This window comes from Artemia franciscana, chromosome 8, assembly GCF_032884065.1.
Source record: "Artemia franciscana chromosome 8, ASM3288406v1, whole genome shotgun sequence".
NCBI lineage: Eukaryota > Metazoa > Arthropoda > Branchiopoda > Anostraca > Artemiidae > Artemia > Artemia franciscana.
Genome location: NC_088870.1, coordinates 50,277,045 through 50,296,276, shown reverse-complemented (window position 1 = coordinate 50,296,276; position 19,232 = coordinate 50,277,045). Strand labels below are relative to the sequence as shown.

The following is a 19,232-nucleotide window of genomic DNA, read 5'->3' as shown; positions in this document are numbered from 1 at the left end:
ATCTCTCTTACCATCATTTAACTACCCTATTAGCTTACGTGCAATTTTATGATCAAACACTTGTGTTGATTATCACTAGATTATTATACCTACAAAATTGCAACAGTCTGTAACCATTAATATTTTCTTTCCCAGCCCCAAATTCACCAAGGCTACCCTACCATCTATCCTTATCTCCACTGATTTTGGCATTAAGATATCCTTATCAAAATACTATATTTCTACCTAGAACCCTGTCTTTGTATTCCATTAGGTGTTAGTAGAGTTCATCTGAGTCACTGCCATCTCCATTAGTCGGTTCTACCGGGACACATAATGACTGATAACTTTTTTTTGCCATAAAATGAGCAACTAGCATCCTGTTATTAATGCTTTCCAAACTTAGAAAAGACTCAGCAGTTTCCTTATGCATCATGAAGCCCACCCCATGTGTATGCAACCCATCCTTCCTGCATGAGTTTCTGAAACTTCTAATAAGTCCAATTTGAAGCTTCTGAATTCCTCAGTCATGTTCACTATTCGAGGGTTCATTCAAACGAAAACTGAAAGTTCTAGTGCCCTTTTTAAGTAACAAAAAAGATTGGAGGGCAACCAGCCCCAGGAAAAAGGACTGTAAGCTTTGAAATTAGCCAGTTATTTACGTATAGTGTTCGTTATTGGGAAGTATACAGACATTTTGTGAGGCGAGAATTTTTCCTGCGTGGAATTTTCCACGGCGATAATTTTCTGTGGTGGTGGGAAGTTTCCTGGGATAATGTTTTCTGGTATAATTTTATGCTAGGGGATTTCACCAGAATTCCTATACGAAATTCGTTTTATTCGTCTTACTTTCCCTTTTGCCGACTCAATTTCACTTATGGATGTGTTTTTGGAAACTAAAATTTTCTGCCGAATGGGGATTTTAAGTCTGATTTGAAAAACAGTCAGAAATTAATGTCTTTTCCAATGGAAGGTTGAGAATTTTTCAGTCTAAGAATCTTTCAGTTCACCTAATTTTCAGCCTGATTTGAAAAACAATCAGTTATTAAACTCTTCTTCAAATGTAAGTAGGGGTATTTTTCAGGCGGAATAGTCCGTAAGAAATTTTTCAGGGGGAATTTTCAGCAAGGATGGAATAGTCCTGGGGAATATATCTATATATATAAAAATAAGTTGTCTGTCTGTGTGTCTGTCTGTCTGTCAGGTGACGTCATGTTTCTGTGTTGACTGACGTCATCAAGTTAGTTGTCGTCATTTTTGCTACGACGGTGACGTCATTCAAGATATTTAAGACATATGTTCACGTAGAAATCTATTAATGTTTAAGTTTAAAATGACTGATGAACTTACAATGGCAAAAGCCGATGAAGATGCTCAAAGAGTCTATGCCAAAAAACTTGCTGCTGATAGAGAAAGTCAGAAAAGAAAGCGTGCCGAGGAATCAAAAGAACAGCAAGGAAACAGGCTTGAGGCTAAAGAACGCAAAACCGCGCAGTTAGATGAAGATCCACCTGGACAGCGAGAGTCAAAACATATCAAAATTGAAAATGATAGCGATGATGATTGGGTTTGGGATTTTGACTTGGATAAGGTCATCAATGCCTACCAGATTTTAGTTAAAAAAACAAAGGTTCGGCGATATGTATTTCATAGTGAAGCTGAAAAATAAAGAAGAAAAAGAAAACTGAAAAAAGAAAAAATGTAAAAAACTAAAACATACTAAAAAGAAAAAGCACTCAAAGAGAAATTAAAGACCGGGACACAAATGACGACCGGGACAGAGGGAATATAAATAACGACCGGGACACTCAAGGAGAAATTACAGACTGGGATACCGGGACACAAATGACGACAGGGACACAGGCAATATAAATGACGACCAGGACACAGGCATTTAAGAATATCGTTCAAAGACAAATTTTTAATTGTAAGAAGACCGTTGAAAGAGAAATTTCTAATTGTAAAATGACTGAAGAACCTACAATGGCAACACCCGAGGAAGCTGCTCAAAACGAATGTATTCACGCCGAAGTAGCTGAGTTGGTAAAGCGTTATGTTTCAGGTTCTAGGTCCGAGATGCTCCAGGTTTGAACCTTGGCCTTAGCATTAATACAAAAGAAGAAAAAAACTAAAAAAGGCAAAAACTACAAAAAAACTAAAAAGAAAATATATATATATATTTATATATATCATCTTTTCCACAAAAATAATAATTTAGTGCTTCTGCTTAAAAACTGCAATCGAATGGATGCCTCCTGATACGCAACTATCAACAAAGTGGCAATCGTTGTGGTCGGTGATCAGTTCTTACCTCGAGATAATATTCTTTATAGGCGAAACAATCAGTTGACAAGAATTGCTTAAACTCATCGATGCTACGATGCCCTACAATATCCTGACGAATATAAATGACTCCCGGGACACTCAAATAGAAATCACAGACTGGGACACCGGGACACAAATGACGACGGGGACACAGGGAATATAAATGACGACCCGGACACAGGGACACAACTACAACGGGGACGCCGTGGGGCACAGGGGGATATATAAATGACGACGGCAACAAAGGAAATGGTCGATTAGCAATCACCATCAACAAAGCTCAAAGGCAATCAATAGAATCATGAGGTATAGATCTGAATACGGATTGTTTTCCCATGGACCATTATGAGTTGCATGTTCAAGAGTCGGTAAACCTGACAATCTATTTATATGCACAGACGATGGGACAGCAAAGAATGTTGTATATTCGCAAGTTTTACGTAGTTAAAAACATATATATATATATATATATATATATATATATATATATATATATATATATATATATATATATATATATATATATATATATATATATATATATATATATATATATATATATATAGAAGCACCCCCACCAACTAGGTGTTGGGGTGGCGCGAAGCGCCACCCCAACAGCTAGTATATATATATATATATATATATATATATATATATATATATATATATATATATATATATATATATATATATATATATATATATATATATATATGGGGGATTTTCCAGAGTGAGAGGGTATTTTACGTGGGAGTATCATTACATGCAGGAATCTTTTGTGGGGGGGATTTCTTATGGAGGGGAGCTGGATTTTCTGGTAAATGAAATTTTAAAAACAGTTTTTGTTTTTGTTTTTGGGTCAATGCTTTAAAAACGATTCCTGAAACACAACGGCCGTTTGACCAGAATAAGAGTTTTTTTTTGAATATACAAAAAACTTTAGCGTGAAAACTGAGGGGTTGAGAGGTTATAGCTCTTTTATGGACGGAATAATATTTGTTAATTTTAAGTTTTAATGTTCTTCTTACTTTCAGTTGAAAAAGCTTGTGTTTGAAATCTAATTTGAAAAGTGTCGAACTTTGAAATTTGAAAAGTGAAATATTTGAAAAAGGTTTATTTACGACTGATTAAGAGGTTTTGAAGAGAGACGAAGCTGCGAGTATTCGAAAGAACAACGAGTACGGTAAACTGCATTAATTAGCACTGAAATAATAAGAACGGAAGCAGGGTTTATTTAGTGATCGTAGCAGCTGAAGCAGTGTTAGTGTAGCAGCAGCAGTAGAACCAGGGTCAATGCAGCATCCCTAGAAGCGGTAGCAGTAGTGTTAGCGTAGTGGTCATAGCAGCAATATCAGTGGACTTGATATTAGATTGAGTAGTTGTTGTTTTTTCTTAGATGGGCCTAGTTTTGAATAATTTTCACTTACCCAAGAACAAGTCTAAATTTACTAAAAATAATGAGTGTAATGATGTGTGGCTAATTTCCCTCGGAAAATTCCCCAACTCCACCCTGTGAAAAATTTCCCCATAAAATCCCCCCGTTGAAAATCTATTCCACCGAAAAATTTCTTCGGAAAATCTCCCTCCTACCGTGGACAATTTCCTCCTTAAAACTCCCCTCACGTAAAATCCCTCCTTGGAAAAGTCCCCTTCGAAAAATCCCCCCTGAAAATTCTTTCTGCGGAAATGCTTCTGGAAAATTCCCTAAGGGCAATCTCCTGTCTGGAAAATGTCCCTCATATGCAAAATTGAACAGTAAAAGGGAAAGTATGACAAATAAAAAGAATGAAGAAAAGAAGGGATTTTGGACTATTCTACCTATATTCCAAAATATATGTAAAATTTACGCTGTTGGAGATCCTATAGTATTTATTTTTACATTTTGATTTCTTTTTGCTTTTTTTGTGCGTTTTGGGGGGTGGAGTTTTCACAGCAGGGTAAGATAAAAGCTAAAGAAAATAAAGCGAAAATATGAAATTAGCTGCAATAGTAGAAGGATTGCCCCATAATGGAAGTGCAAAAAGATAACGCTCTGGGACTAAAAAGTAAGAATAATTACTTCCCTTGGACTAGGTCTGGTACATACACTTATAGTATAAGATACAACTTCCCCCCTTGTGATCGGGAACACGTTCACAAGGCGTATGTCTAAAGGTTTTCTTGTCTGAAGCACCTTTGAGAGGCATATTGTTATTTTATTTTTTGTTTAATTTAAATAACATGGAGTCAAACTTCAAGTCAGAACCAGGCAAATTTAAAACGGGCAGAACTCCCTACTCCAAATAGGTAAGCAATAGTTAAGTAAAGAAAGTTTTTAAAAAGTCATCAAACGTGGTTCGTAATAAAAATATTGGGGATTGTCCACAAGCCCCATATCAGAATGGTTTTCCGTCTGAAGTACGTTTAGGGACATGTTTTTATTTTTATTTTTTGTTTAATTTAAATAGCATGGATTCAAATTTTAAGTCAGAGCCATGCAGATTTAAAATGGACAGAACTCCCTATTCCAAATAGGTAAGCAATAATCAAGTAAAGAAAGTTTTTAAAAAGTCATCAAACGTTTCTCGTAAAAAAAAGTATTGGGAATTGTTCACTAGGCCCACATCAGAAAGGTTTTCCGTCTGAAGCACCTTTAAGGACTTATATTTATTCTTTACTTAATTTAAATAACATGGAGTTAAACTTCAAGTCAGAACCAAGCTAATTTAAACGGATAGAACTCCCTATTCCAAATAGGTAAGCAATAGTTAAGTAAAGAAAGTTCTTAAAAAGTCATTAAACGTTTATCTTAAAATAAAAGTATTGGGAATTACTCACTAGCCCCACATGATAAAGATTTCCTGTCTGGAGTACTTTTAAGGGCATTTTTTATAGTTATTTTTCGTTTAATTTTAATAACATGGAGTCAAGTTTCAAGTCGGAACCAAGCAAATTTAAAACGGATAAAAGTCGGATAAAAAACGGATTCCGAATAGGTAAGCAATAGTTAAGCAAAGAAAGTTTTTAAAAAGTCATCAAACGCTGCTCTAAAATAAAAGTATTGGGAATTGTCCACTAGGCCCACATCAGGATGGTTTTTCATTTGAGGTACCTTTAAGGGCATTTTTTAAAAATTATTGAGGCAATATTTCATTGAGGCAAACTCCAAGTCTGAACCAAGAAAACTTAAGATGGACTTGACCATATATTTTGCCTGCTTTTATTTTTTTTAAACTAAAAAATTGTTTATTTTTAGAAAAATTAATTTTTAATACAAAAATAATGAAAATTTAATAAAAGACTAATAACATTAATTACAATTAATAACAACTAATACTAATAACATTGATACAAAAAAAAACAAATTATACTATTTTTTTCTAAAATAAGAAAAATCCCATCTTCCTTCATTCTTTTTTTCTTTTTGTCTTACTTTCCCTTTGGCAGATCAGCTTCTCATTCAGGAGATTTTAGAGTGTAAGTACCAGCAGAGGGAACTGACTGGAAGGCGAGGAGGAATTTTTTGGTGAAAATTTTAGGGCCGTATTTTCTGGGAGGAATTTTCCGGGGTGATTTTCCACAGGTGAAAATTTCCGGAGGGGAAATTTCGGAGGTGGAGAGCACACCTAGGGATGGTATGTAAGATAAGATAATATTTATTTTCAAAAGGCTATCACAAGCTTTAAGAGGCAAATTCAATTTATATGTCATGTAAAAGTAAAGAAAAGAAAATTTCAAATTAGAACATTAAGTCAACTTAACATATTCAACATGTGATGTGACTAATACCCACTATGTGGACGGGCGTGAAACCCATTGCACACTTGTTCACAGAGTATGAACGAGTCTCTGGCCTGAGAGAGCTTTTTAATATTTTATCATTTAAACTTAAGGCTAGTACTCTTTAAGGAACACTTTTTTCCTGCTTGAGCAAAGGAAATGCTTCAAAGCAAAAGAAAAGTTATAGCTTTAAATAGGACAGAAACATGATAAAGTGTAAAACTCCTAGTGAAGACAGTGAACTATGGATGAAAACAAAGATTTTTTTACATAAGAAAACACTAATAGAAGTCCAAATACAATTGACTCTACATCTGGAAGCCTTTAACAATTGAAAAAAGGAGAAATAAAAAGACTTGATTAAACAAATCAGCACAGCCATGAACATAAGACAAAGAGAATGAGAAACGTACACTAACTCTGCATGAAATTAAATGAAAAAAACAAGTTTTTTTAAATGAAAGTAAGGAGCGACATTAAAACTTAAAACGAACAGAAATTACTCCATATATGAAAGGGGCTTTTCCTCCTCGACACCCCGCTCTTTACGCTAAAGTTTTTTATTGTTTTAAAAAGTAGAGTTGCGAGAAAGAATCAAACTTTAGCGTAAGGAGCGGGGTGTAGAGGAGGAAAAGCCCCTTTCATATACGGAGTAATTTCTGTTCGTTTTAAGTTTTAATGTCGCTCCTTACTTTCATTTAAAAAAAACTTGTTTTTTTCATTTAATTTCTGAAAGTTTTTGAATTAATGCATGTCTGATTTTGGCTCTCCGTACATAAATTATTAAAATGAAATTTGCATATTAATTCTTTTTTTGGCTAAATGGCTTTCTCTTAGTTTTGATCAGACGATTTTGAGAAATAAGGGGTGGAGAAGGAGGCCTAGTTGCCCTCCAATTTTTCGGTTACTGAAAAAGGCAACTAGATCTTTTAATTTTTAACGAAAGTTTTTATTAGTAAAAAAAAATACGTTACTTAAGAATAAACTTACGTAACAAACTTTTATATTCTTATATTTTTGATTATATATATATGAGGGGGTTGGTCCCCTCGTTAATACCTCGCTCTTCACACTAAATCTTGTTTTATCCCAATTCTTTAAGAATGACCCCTGAATCAGAAAGGCCGTAGAATAAATAGTTGAAATTATTTAAAAACTTTTTAGCATAAAGAGCGAAGTATTTATCTCCTCCTAAATACCTCGCTCTTTATGCTAAAGTATTTTTAGAACCCCTCATATGCGTAATAATCTCTGTTCGTTTTAAGTTTTAATGCTTCTCCTTACTTTCAATTGAAAAAACTTTTTCATGTTTATATTTCCATTGTTTTTTTTTTATAGTAATGCTAGAAAGTCCTGCGCCCTTTCCATTGAATTTCTCTTCCCCCATGAAATATTCCTCCAATGAAAGATCCTTCCATATACCCCTGAACCCCACACCCAAACCAAAAAATCCCCCTGATAACGTCGGTACACTTCCCAGTAACCATTACTGTATGTAAACATAGGTCAAAGTTTGTAACTTGCAGCCCCTCCCCCAGGGACTGTGGGGGGTAAGTCATCCCCAAATACATAGTTATTATGGTTTTCGACTATGCGGAACAACATGGCTATCTCAAAATTTTGATTCGTTGACTTTGGGAAAAAATGAGCGTGGGAGGGGGCCTAGCTGCCCTCCAATCTTTTTGGTCACTTAAAAAGGGCACTAGAACTTTTCATTTCCGTTAGAATAAGCCCTCTTGCAACACTCTAGGACCACTTGGTCGATACGATGACCCCTGGGAAAAAAAAAAACAAAAAAAAACAAATAAACACGCACCCGTGATTTGTCTTCTGGCAAAAAATACGAAATTCCACATTTTTGTAGATTGGGCCTTGAAATTTTTTCTATTGGGTTCTCTGATACGCTGAATGCGATGGTGTAATTTTCGTTAAGATCCTATGACTTTTAGGGGGTGTTACCCCCTATTTTCCAAAATAAGGCAAATTTTCTCAGGCTTGTAACCTTTGATGACAAAGACTAAATTTGATGAAACTTATATATTTAAAATCAGCATAAAAATCCGATTCTTTTGATATATATTTTAGCATCAAAATTCCGTTTTTTAGAGTTTCGTTTACTATTGAGCCGGGTCGCTCCTTACTACAGTTCGTTACCACGAAATGTTTGAAACGGAAGAACCGAAATATGATGAGCTGTAGTTGTTGTATATCACTGTTCATAAAAAACTCACTGTTATTGTTATTTTTATAAAAATTTAGATTTCTGTTATATTGTGTGTAAAAAAGCTATTTTTTTCAAGTTCCTTCCCCTTATTAAAAATTTTACCTGCCATTATATCTTCACGTCACTTTTAGTATAAAGGAAAAAATGAAAAATATTTGGATTTATAGCTTTCTTCGTTATTCTTGCTATTTTTAGTACCAAACATTCTATTCTATCGAAATGAAAGTTCCGTATTCATTGCCCAAATTTATGCCCTCCCCTGGACTAGGAAGGTCTTTCATTAAGTTTTTTTTTCTTCTAATAGAGGTTCAAAAATAAGATAAAGCAATCTCAAAAACATGTGCCAAGATAATACTGATGTTACAGAAAATTTCACGTTATCTTGTACCTTAAATCCTCCCCCCATATTTACTGTACAGATTAGTTATTCTCGACGCTCGACTTGCTCTCAAAGGTACTGAGACACAGCTCTAATTTTTCTGAAAATCAGAAAGACAGTTCCGAAATCAGGAACGTCATTTTTCATGGGGCAAGGGAGCCTTAAGACTCCAGTCTGCCCTTCTCCCCTCCCCTGACCCTAGTTTAACCCCGATCTGAAATTTAGTTTCTTAAAGAAATCATGTCAAAATTAAGATAAACCAGCATAATTCAAGCATCCAGATTAACAGGTCAGTTTTTTTCAGCATATCTTTACCTTTATGGTACTATTAAATGAAGAAAAAACAATTTTTTTAACTATAAGTAAGGAGCGACATTAAAACTTAAAACCAACAGAAATTACTCCGTATATGAAAAGGGCTTTTCCTCCTAAACGCCCCGCTCTTTACGCTAAAGTTTGACTCTTTCTCTTAACTCTACTTTTTAAAATAGTAATAAACTTTAGCGTAAAGAGCGGGGCGTTGAGGGGGAAAAGCCCTTTTCATATACGGAGTAATTTCTGTTCGTTTTACGTTTTAACTTTACTTTAAGTTAAAAAAACTTGTTTTTTTATTTAATTTCTGGACGTTTTTGACTTAATGCATGTTTCCTTCTTGGCTCTCCGAACATAAATAATTAAAAGAAAATTTTGGTATATAATTTTTTTTTTTCGGCTAAATGGCTTTCTCATAGTTTTAAGCGGAAGATTTTGAGGAAAAAAGTAGCGATGGAGTAGGCCTAGTTGCCTTCCAATTTTTTGATTGCTTAAAAAGGCAACTAAAACTTTTAATTTCTTACGAACGTTTTCATTAGTAAAAAATATACGTAACTTACGAATTAACTTACGTAACGAGCTTCCATATTCGTCTTTTCTTATTGCGTATTTGAGGGGTTTACCCCCTCGTCAATACCTCGCTCTTTACATTAAAGCTTAAATTTTGTTCATATTCCTTAAGAATGACCACTGAATCACAAAGGCCGTAGAATAAATAGTTGAAATTATTAAAAATACTTTAGCGTAAAGAGCGTGGTATTAGGAGGAATTAAACCCCTCATATGCATAATAATTTTTGTTTGTTTCTTATTGATGCTCCTTAATTTCAGTTGAAAATCCTCCCACGTAACACCCCCAACAACTTCCCCCCCCAACCAAAAAAATCCCTCTGAAAACGTATGTACACTTCCCAATAGCCAATACTACATGTATTAAATAATAAAAAAACAAGTTTTTTTAACTGCAAGTAAGGAGCGACATTAAAAATTAAAACGAGCAGAAATTATTCCGTAAATGAAAGAGGTTGTCCCCTCCTCAGCGCCCTGCTCTTTAAGCAAAAGTTTGACTCTTTCTCACAGCTCTACTTTTTAAAACAATAAAAATCTTTAGCGTAAAGTGGGAGGCGTTGAGGAGGGGAAAACACCTTTCTAATACGGAATAATTTCTGTTCGTTTTAAGTTTTAATGTCGCTCCTTACTTGCAGTTAAAAAAAAACTTTTTTTTTATTCAATTTATGAACCTTTTTGAATTGATCAATGTTTTGATTTTGGCTCAACGCACATGAATAATTAAAACAAAATTTGCATATTAATTTTTTTTTCTAAATGGCTTTCTCATAGGTTTGATTGGACGATTTTGATAAAGAGAAAGGGGTGGGGGAGGAGGCCTAGTTGCCCTGCATTTTTACCTGCATTGCTACCTCAGCGATTTAAAATTGCAGCTAGATTTTCTTAACGAACGTTTTTGTTAATAATAAACATACGTACCTTACGAATTAAATTACGTAACGAACTTCTATATTTGTGTATTTTTATTACGTATATGAGGGGCTTCGCCCCCTCTTCAATACCTCGCTCTTTACACTTAAGCTTGAATTTTGTCCCAAATCCTTAAGAATGACCCCTGAATCACAAAGGCCGTAGAATAAATAGTTGAAATTACTCAGAATGCTTTAGTGCAAAGAGCAAGGTATTGTGGAGGAGAAGAACCCACTTATTTACAAAATATTTTACGTTCGTTTTAAGTTTGAATGCTGTTCATTACTTCCAGTTGAAAAAAAATTATTTATTTTCTCATTTTTTTAAAATGATGCTAGAAAATCCTGCGGCCCCTTCATGGAAATTCTCTTCCCTCATGACAAATTCTTCAATAGAAAGATCCTCCCACGTAACCCCCTCCCCCTGACCCACCCACACCCCAACGCGAAAAAGTCCCCCTGAAAACGTCTGCACACTTCATAATAACCATTACTATATGTAAACAATGGTCAAAGTTTGTAACTTGTGGCCCCACCCCCGGGGACTGTGGGGGATTAAGTCATCTCCAAAGAAATATTTATTAAATTTTCGACTACGCTGAACAGAATGGTTATCTCAACATTTTGATCTGGTGACTTTGGGGAAAAAATTAGCGTGGGAAGGGCCAAGGTTCTGTCCGATTTTTTTGGTCACTTAAAAAGGGCACTAGAACTTTTCATTTCCGTTAGAATGAGCCCTCTCGCGATATTCTTGGACCACTGGGTCGATACGATAACCCCTTTGAAAAAAACCCAACAAACAAACAAATAAACACGAATCCGTAATCTGTCTTCTTGCAAAAAATTCAAAATTCCGCATTTTGTAGATAGGAGCTTGAAACTCCTACAGTAGGGTTCTCTGATACGGTGAATCTGATGATGTGATTTTCAGCAAGATTCTATGACTTTTAGTGGGTGTTTTCCCCTATTTTCTAAAATAAGGCAAATTTTCTCAGGCTCGTAACTTTTGATGGGTAAGACTAAACTTGATGAACCTTATATATTTAAAATTAGCATTAAAACCCAATTCTTTTGATGTAGCTATTGGTATCAACGTTCCGTTTTTTACAGTTTCAGTTACTATTGAGCCGGGTCCCTCCTTACTACAGTTCGTTACCACGAACTATTCGAAACAGAGGTCAAAAATTGTAACTTATAGCCCCTCCCACAGGACTATGGGGGGGGGAGTAAGTCGTCCCAAAAGACATAGTTAAAAAAATAGCGACGAAGACCACACTGCCTTTCCATAACAAACAAATACAAAGTAGAAACAATAGGGAAAATCTTTTCAAGACAGTGGAAATCAGTTCTGTGAATGTTTCAGCCCTATGTCCAAGGGCCGTCTTCAGCACAATACGAGAACAAGAGAGAATTTTTATGCTGTTGTAACCGTTTTTCAAGATTCTGATGGGTCCTTCCGACATAGTAATTTCCACAATCACAGGGTATTTGATAGACCCCTCTTTGGCGAGTAACTGGGGTCTTATCTTAACCGGAATTTAAGAAATTAATGATTTTAAAATCATTAGTAAAAACTACGTACAGATTATTTTTCGTGAAAATATTTTTTAATTTTGTTCTGATCTTTGGGATATACTGAAGATAGACAATATTTGAGGGCTTATCAGTAGACTCACATTGTGAAAATCTTCTTCGATTTTACAATAAAAAAGACATAGACAAGGCATTAATTTTAAATAGTTCCAACAACTCCTTTGATTCTGCTTTAGGTTGGCATATACTTAATAATCCGTCCCACACAATACTTTTTGAAAAATCTTCACTCATGAGTAATGATTTGGGGATAAAATAGGTGGTTCGAGAATCAATCAAAATTAATCACAAAATAAATAATAATATTTCTTTGAACAGGGACTTAGGGGAATACTCACTAAATACTTTTTACTCAAATTTAATTAAAAATGATCTAACAAAATATTTTACTAAACCGATTTATAATTGTACTGAACCAGCTACGAAAATGCCTTTGTTATAGGCTGCTAAAATAAGCAAGGTTGGCTCTGAGAAATTGCATTTAATCACTTTGTTCTCTTTATTTTGAATGAGTTTATATTCTCACTTCATTCTTTTTGTCAGTCCTGGTTGAACTTCGTTGAAGTAAGGATGCTAGGGCTGTTTTTAAAAAGGTTTTTAAAAAAGTGTTTAAATAACATTATTTAGTTTTAATCCTCACAATTTAATGTAAGTTTGTTTATATATATATATATATATATATATATATATATATATATATATATATATATATATATATATATATATATATATATATATATATATAATATATATATATATATATATATATATATATATATATATATATATATATATATATATATATATATATATTTCTCTCTTGTTCTCGTATTGTGCTAAAGACGGCCCTTGGACATAGGACCGAAATATTCACAAAACTGATTTCCATTGTCTTGAAAAGATTTTCCCTATTGTTTCTACTTTGTATTTGTTTGTTAAAGACATAGTTGTTAGGTTTTTCGACTATGGTGAATAAAATGGCTATCTCGGAGTTTTCATCTGGTGACTTTGGGGAAAAATGAGCGTGGGAGGGGGCCTAGGTGCCCTCTAATTTTTTTGGTCACTTAAAAAGGGTACTAGAACTTTTAATTTTCGCTAGAATGCGCCCTTTTGCGATATTCTAGGACCACTGAGTTGACACGACCACCCCTGGAAAAAAAACAACAAAAAAACAAAAAAAAACATAAAAAAACAAATAAACACGCATCCGTAATCTGTCTTCTGGCAAAAAAAACGAAATTCTACATTTTTGTAGATAAGAGCTTAAAACTTCTACAATAGTGTTCTCTGATACGCTGAATCTGATGGTGTGATTTTCGTTAAGATTGAGAACTTTTAGGGGGTATTTTCCCCTGTTTTCTAAAATGAGGCAAATTTTCTCAGGCTCGTAGCTTTTGATGGTTAAGACTAATCTTGATGAAACTTATATATTTAAAGTCAGCATTAAAATAAGATTCTTTTGATGTAACTATTGGTATAAAAATTCCATTTTTTAAAGGTTCGGTTACTATTGAGCCGGGTCGCTCCTTGCTACAGTTCGTTACCACGAACTGTTTGAAATAGGTATTGCTTAATTTTGTATAGTCATTTTCACTTGATTTAGGGGAATTAGCTATAACTCCCCCCAGGGATTTTGAGGAAATTCTGCAACTGTCCAGAATGATGTTACAAACCAAAAAGAAGAAATATGTTTTTGGCATTGTTTATAACATCTTTTATCTTTTTTAGTCCTTGCCCTTATGGAAACAAACAATTCAAATTTCTAAGTCAGATTTATTGCGTTTTTTAGTCTTACCGAGAACAAAGATTATTCTCATCATGTCAGCCATCCTCACCAATGTTTTCACTTGAAACCAATTTCATCTTAAGACAACCTGAAATTAAGAAAGCTTGAGTGGTTTAATTACGGTAAAAAGTAAAAGGATTTTACGACACATGTGTTATATTATTTTACAGGACGCCACAGTGATGATAAAAGTAATAGAGCGTGTCCAAAACAAGATTGTGTTTGTTGTCGGGAATACTGGGTAGGCGATAAATTTTAATGTTGACCCATTAATTATATGGTCAATCTCGTAACCAATTTTTCTAGAAAATATGAAGAAGAAATATTAAAAATATGAAAGAATTTCTGTTAAAAAAAAGCAGAAGGAACTTCTTGGTTATTCAAAACAATCCCAAGAAGTTCAGTTAGGATAGTCTTAATCAAAAGTAACAAAACGTAATGATAAAATAATACTTTAGAAATAAAATTACGAAAACCTAATCTAAACCAAACTAACCCGACTTAATACTTAATCTATCCCCCCCCGCTTAAAGTGGAAATATATTGCCGAAATTATACAAATCCTATGCTTTCTGTCTAAGTCCAATGCATCGTATCATCCATCACTTGTTTTTGTATCTATTGATTTTCTTAAATGTAAAATAAGCGTATTTCTTGAATGATGGAGTTCGTAGCATTGGTGCCTGCATAAATTTTTGTACAGGAAGGGGTTTAACAAAAACTATACAAGCCTATACAAAACAACTTTACAAAAACAAAAAGCCTACAAGATAAAAAAAAGAATAAAGATTTGAAAAAAAATTGTCTTGGCTGAAAAGTTGATTTTTTTTTGAAAGTACGAAGTTTTGCGATTATGTGTGTTTTCGTAAACGGGAGGATTGCAAGTGCTCCCTCCCTAATATAAGAACCCTCGTTATTAATGTCAAGATAAAGTATCTAGTAATTAAAAGTTAATATGTTAATGGGGCCCTTAAACAAGGATGCTCTTAGAAATTTCAATAATAAAAGAAAGAACGGGTCTGAAATTAGTTTTCAAAGAGAAGGGCTTTGATTTGCGAAAAAACACTTTGTTTGTAAAGCCTAACTTTTATCAGATTCTATGAAATCTAACAATTTTCTACATTTCTAACCATCAAGGGAGGGAGGGGATACCGCTCTCCGTTTTCGGAACCCATGGCATTAAACTCAAAATAAAGATTTGAGTGTTAGGCGCTATTATAATATGTATAAACAAAATCAGAAAACACACTGTAAGAGCCTTTTTGAAAAAGGCGATAAAAAGGTAAAAAGTAGAATAGCCAAAGAGCAGGATGTTCAACAGCTGAGATAACTTTGGAAGAATAAGAAGATAAGTCGGTGAACTAAGAGTAGAATGCTAGAAGTAATGGTAATAACAGTGGTAATAACTTTGGAAGAATAAGAAGATAAGTCTGTGGACTAAGAGTAGAGTGCTAGAAGCCACGGTTATAACAGTGGTAATAGGGCGGTAATAACTTTGGAAGAATAAGAAGATAAGTCTGTGGACTAAGAGTAGAGTGCTAGAAGCCACGGTTATAACAGTGGTAATAGGGTGGTAATAACTTTGGAAGAATAAGAAGATAAGTCTGTGGACTAAGAGTAGAGTGCTAGAAGCCACAGTAATAGTAGTAGTCGAGCGTGGTTCTAAAACGTGGACTCTTCAAAAGGGAGAGGAAGATGTATTAAAAATTTTTTGGGAATTTTTTTTAAGATAGTCTTATCTGTCCTTATGACTGAGTTTCTATCGAACAATCAGCTCTATAGTCAATATAGTTTAACCCACTCTCTATGACGACACTGAAAAAAGGTGAAGATGTCTAGGCCACAACCTAAAGGTGTAATAATGCCGACTATAGAGCTGTTTGACATCCTTCAGGGGCCAAGAAAAAAGCAAATCGTCCCCAAATAGGGTGGGAAGGATCCATAAGGAAGGATTAATAGAAACTCGAAGTTCAACAATGAGGGTGAAGAATGGAGCTTTGAACAGATTTGGATAGAGGAGGAGTGCAAAAAGATGTATCAGCCTCAGGAGGCTTGATCCTGCAGTGAACTATTAGTAGTAACAGCAGTGCTAGTAGTAGCAGTAGTACTAGTGGTAGTAGTAGTGGTAGTAGCAGCAGTAATAGTAGTAGTAGCAGTAGTAGTAGTAGTAGCATTAGTAGCAGTACCAGAAGTAGCAATAGAAGTAGCAGTAATAGTAGTAGCATTAGCAGTAGTAATAGTAGTAGTTTGACAAGTTCATGCTGGTGTGTTGACGTGTCTCAATAATTATTTCTTTTTTTGGCTTTTAAGTAAAAGGATTGTTTTTTTTTCGGTAATCTTACGAAGTTTTTTCCTCCCAATTTTGGTATCTACGTGGGGAATCGGTAACGTGTAAATACACTTAAGGCACCTAAGAGTAATAAAAAGAATTTTTTAAAAAATGTAAGGGGAGGTAGTAAATTTCTTTTTGTTCTCAAGTGAATATATAATTTTCCAAATCATAAAAGGAGGCAATATTTGCCTTCTTCTACAATCCCCCCTCTTCCAATTGTAAACCGTTTCATAAAGTAAAATACCAGGGACAGGGTGGTTCGTCATAAGAAACTCAAGAATTGACCGTAGTTTTTCTGAAAACCCTTTTTAGAGGGATTATCCGGATTATTGAGAAAACTACAAGAAAAAATAGAACTAAAACTCCTAAGTAAATTACGTGGCCAAGCATTGATCCAAATCTTCTCGTCATACCGTTACTTCTCCAAGAGAAGTACCGCACCGTAGATGAAACATCTTCTATAGACGACCTGTATAGATCAGTATCCTTCTTGAGACGTAACCTGACTACCCATTTCTGTCGTTTGCGTCCTCTAACGTCTGGAGAGACCTAGCATCACACATCCTGAGGGAAGTGGCAATCGATCGCTCTCTTTTACAATCAGAGAGAACTGCATTATTTTTATTAACCAACAAAATATTTAGCAGAATCAACCGAATACGGGCCAGAAGATCAGTAAAGAGCGAACGAGTCACAGTTCTAATAGATGTACGTTGAACATGTGATCTTTCACTTTCAATCTCACATTGAGCTACTCCAGAGGAGAAAACTGCCCTTTGATTCAACCTTGAAATTTTCAGTGGTCTCGGAATCTTGTGGTTTTATCAGAATCAGGAAGTTTTCCCACTTTGAGACAGCTGTTCTTCCTTAACATAAACAATTTGGGAGACTAAACTTCATGGCTAGGATTTAAGTAAAAGTATCATACACTCAATAAATCTCTTGTAACTGTCGCTTCAATAATTACTATCATTTTAATTTTAACAGTGATATTACAAAATAATCTCACATGTACAGCCATAATTTTAATTTTAATAACCCAAGTTTTTCATATTATTTTTTTTTAATATCATTGTCTGAATAAGAAGCTTCACAAAAACGGCTAGAATTACCACAGTTGCCAATTGTTGGAAAAGAGATTCTGGAGAAATTGACTAAAGGAGCACAACGCTTTGGCATATCGAGTGTTCTGGGAATCATTTTTCCCTGAACCTTTTTTTGTGTAGTCGCTCAAACTAACCCAACAAGTGTGTATAATGAAGGCTAATGGACTTTTAAAGGACTTAATGGCTAATGGAATTATTGAATGGTATTTGTCTTGTCTCTTTCTTCTTGAAAAAGAAGAAAAGATCAATAAATTTTTGTCTCTAATTTTGATCAAGGGCAAGAATTCAACCTAATATCCTGCAAGAATGCAAACCCGCTTGAACCCTCAATTCTTAAAACACTAAATTACAAATACCCTATACTGGAAACAAATACTATTTAAAAGATATTTCACAATTTTATAACACATTTTTCTTTCTTATTTCATGCCAGGAAAAAAAAGGAACAAGTTTAAAAGGGTGCATGGGGAGGTAACTATCTTCCAAGAAAAAAAATACTTTAGGAGGCCTTATGATAGTGTTAGTTCTTTGCCTACCCAATACGTGGGTATGGCTATGTTTACATTATTTCTTGGTTGTTTACAAAGAAATGAAGGATTTAAGTTACGAGTCCTTTAATGTATATTCTTTAGTACAGGCTAGGGTGTAAGGCCGTGATTCCCAATGCTGGGTGCAGGTCCCACCGGCTGGGCATGGTAATATTGTGGTGGGTCATGGGCAGAATGTGCAGTCATCGGCTGTCCATACTTTACAGCCTTAAATTTGAAAAAAATTACATTTGAACAATGTCATATTTTTATGCATTTAAAGAGTAAAAAAGATACATAGAGCATTGCAATGAGGTCATACATCTACAAAAGGTGTTATACTAAGATATGTTTCGATAGCATAAAATATCTCTATAGGACGACCCGTAAAAAGACACCAAGTTAATGGTCTTTTAGCTTCCCTCACGTGATTACAAGTAAATTTTTTAATAACGAAATAAAATTTAAATATCACAAAAGGGCCTCAGGATTTTAGAAATACCTAGGTGGAGTATGACCTGAAATCGGTTGGAAACGACTAGTATGGGGTATATGTGTGTAGGCTAGGTTTGCCAAATCTTTAGTGAGCAGCATTGATTACAAAATATAAGATGGGTGGGTCGGTTCGTTTTAATAACCTTGAAAAATCAGGAAAGATTTTTACAGAGTGCATAAGTTGCAATAAGAGGACTTAGTTTTTTATTGTGAGGTTTAAAACTGTTTAAATTTGTTATCTATTGTTTAGCCATAGCCCATCGGGCTGCTTTTCTAAATAAGTCTATCTGTTTATCTGTGTAGGAAATGGATTAAGGATATCGTTGAAACCTAGGAAAGATAATACTGTAGCATTTTTTCTTTTAAGAACATTTTACCTGCAGAATAGGGGACTTCTTAAGCTTTTTTTTACAATAAGTATTTTTTATCTTATCATATTTTTTTATCAAACATCTTAAGCTATCAAGTGAAAAAAAAGTTTTTTTCTAACAAATTTACAGAGCGACGTTCAAATTTAAAATGAACAAAGTATTTTTTATATTCGAGGCTGCCCCCCTCCATTCTCCGCTCTACAGGCTAAAGTCTCATAGAGCTTTGCAGAAAGTATTTTTAAGGGCAACAATAGTTAGTAATTGCAGGTGTCCTTTTTACCGGTTGCCTTAAAAAATATTAACTGAAACTCATATTGCTTAGAGCAAGTGGGTATCTATAAATCCTGTTCAATCTTGGGGCATTGTAAAAAGAGTTTTTATCCCGTTCCCATTGTCCTTCGTTAGAGCATTCACCCTTGAAGTATGGTGGAGAGGGTGATAAGTTTCAGCTTTAGAATAAAGTATGGAAGGGGGATGAATACTAAGTGCATCTCCCTTGTCACATACATACTAATTTCATTTTTAAGTTTTAATATTGTTCTTCACTTTCATGCGAACAGATTTTAT

The 19,232-nt window shown here is 34.4% G+C and overlaps 1 protein-coding gene across 2 annotated transcripts in view; it reads right to left on the bottom strand.

Moving 5' to 3' along the window:
• The window catches only part of LOC136030534 (uncharacterized), a 55,074-nt gene that overhangs the window by 16,376 nt on the left and 19,466 nt on the right, over nucleotides 1–19,232 (bottom strand). For both annotated transcript variants that reach the window (XM_065709577.1, XM_065709578.1), the window contains exon 2: nucleotides 13,844–13,922. In XM_065709577.1, the coding sequence (XP_065565649.1) occupies nucleotides 13,844–13,877 (34 nt within the window). In that variant the 5' untranslated portion in view covers nucleotides 13,878–13,922. The remainder of the gene's footprint in view (nucleotides 1–13,843; nucleotides 13,923–19,232) is intronic.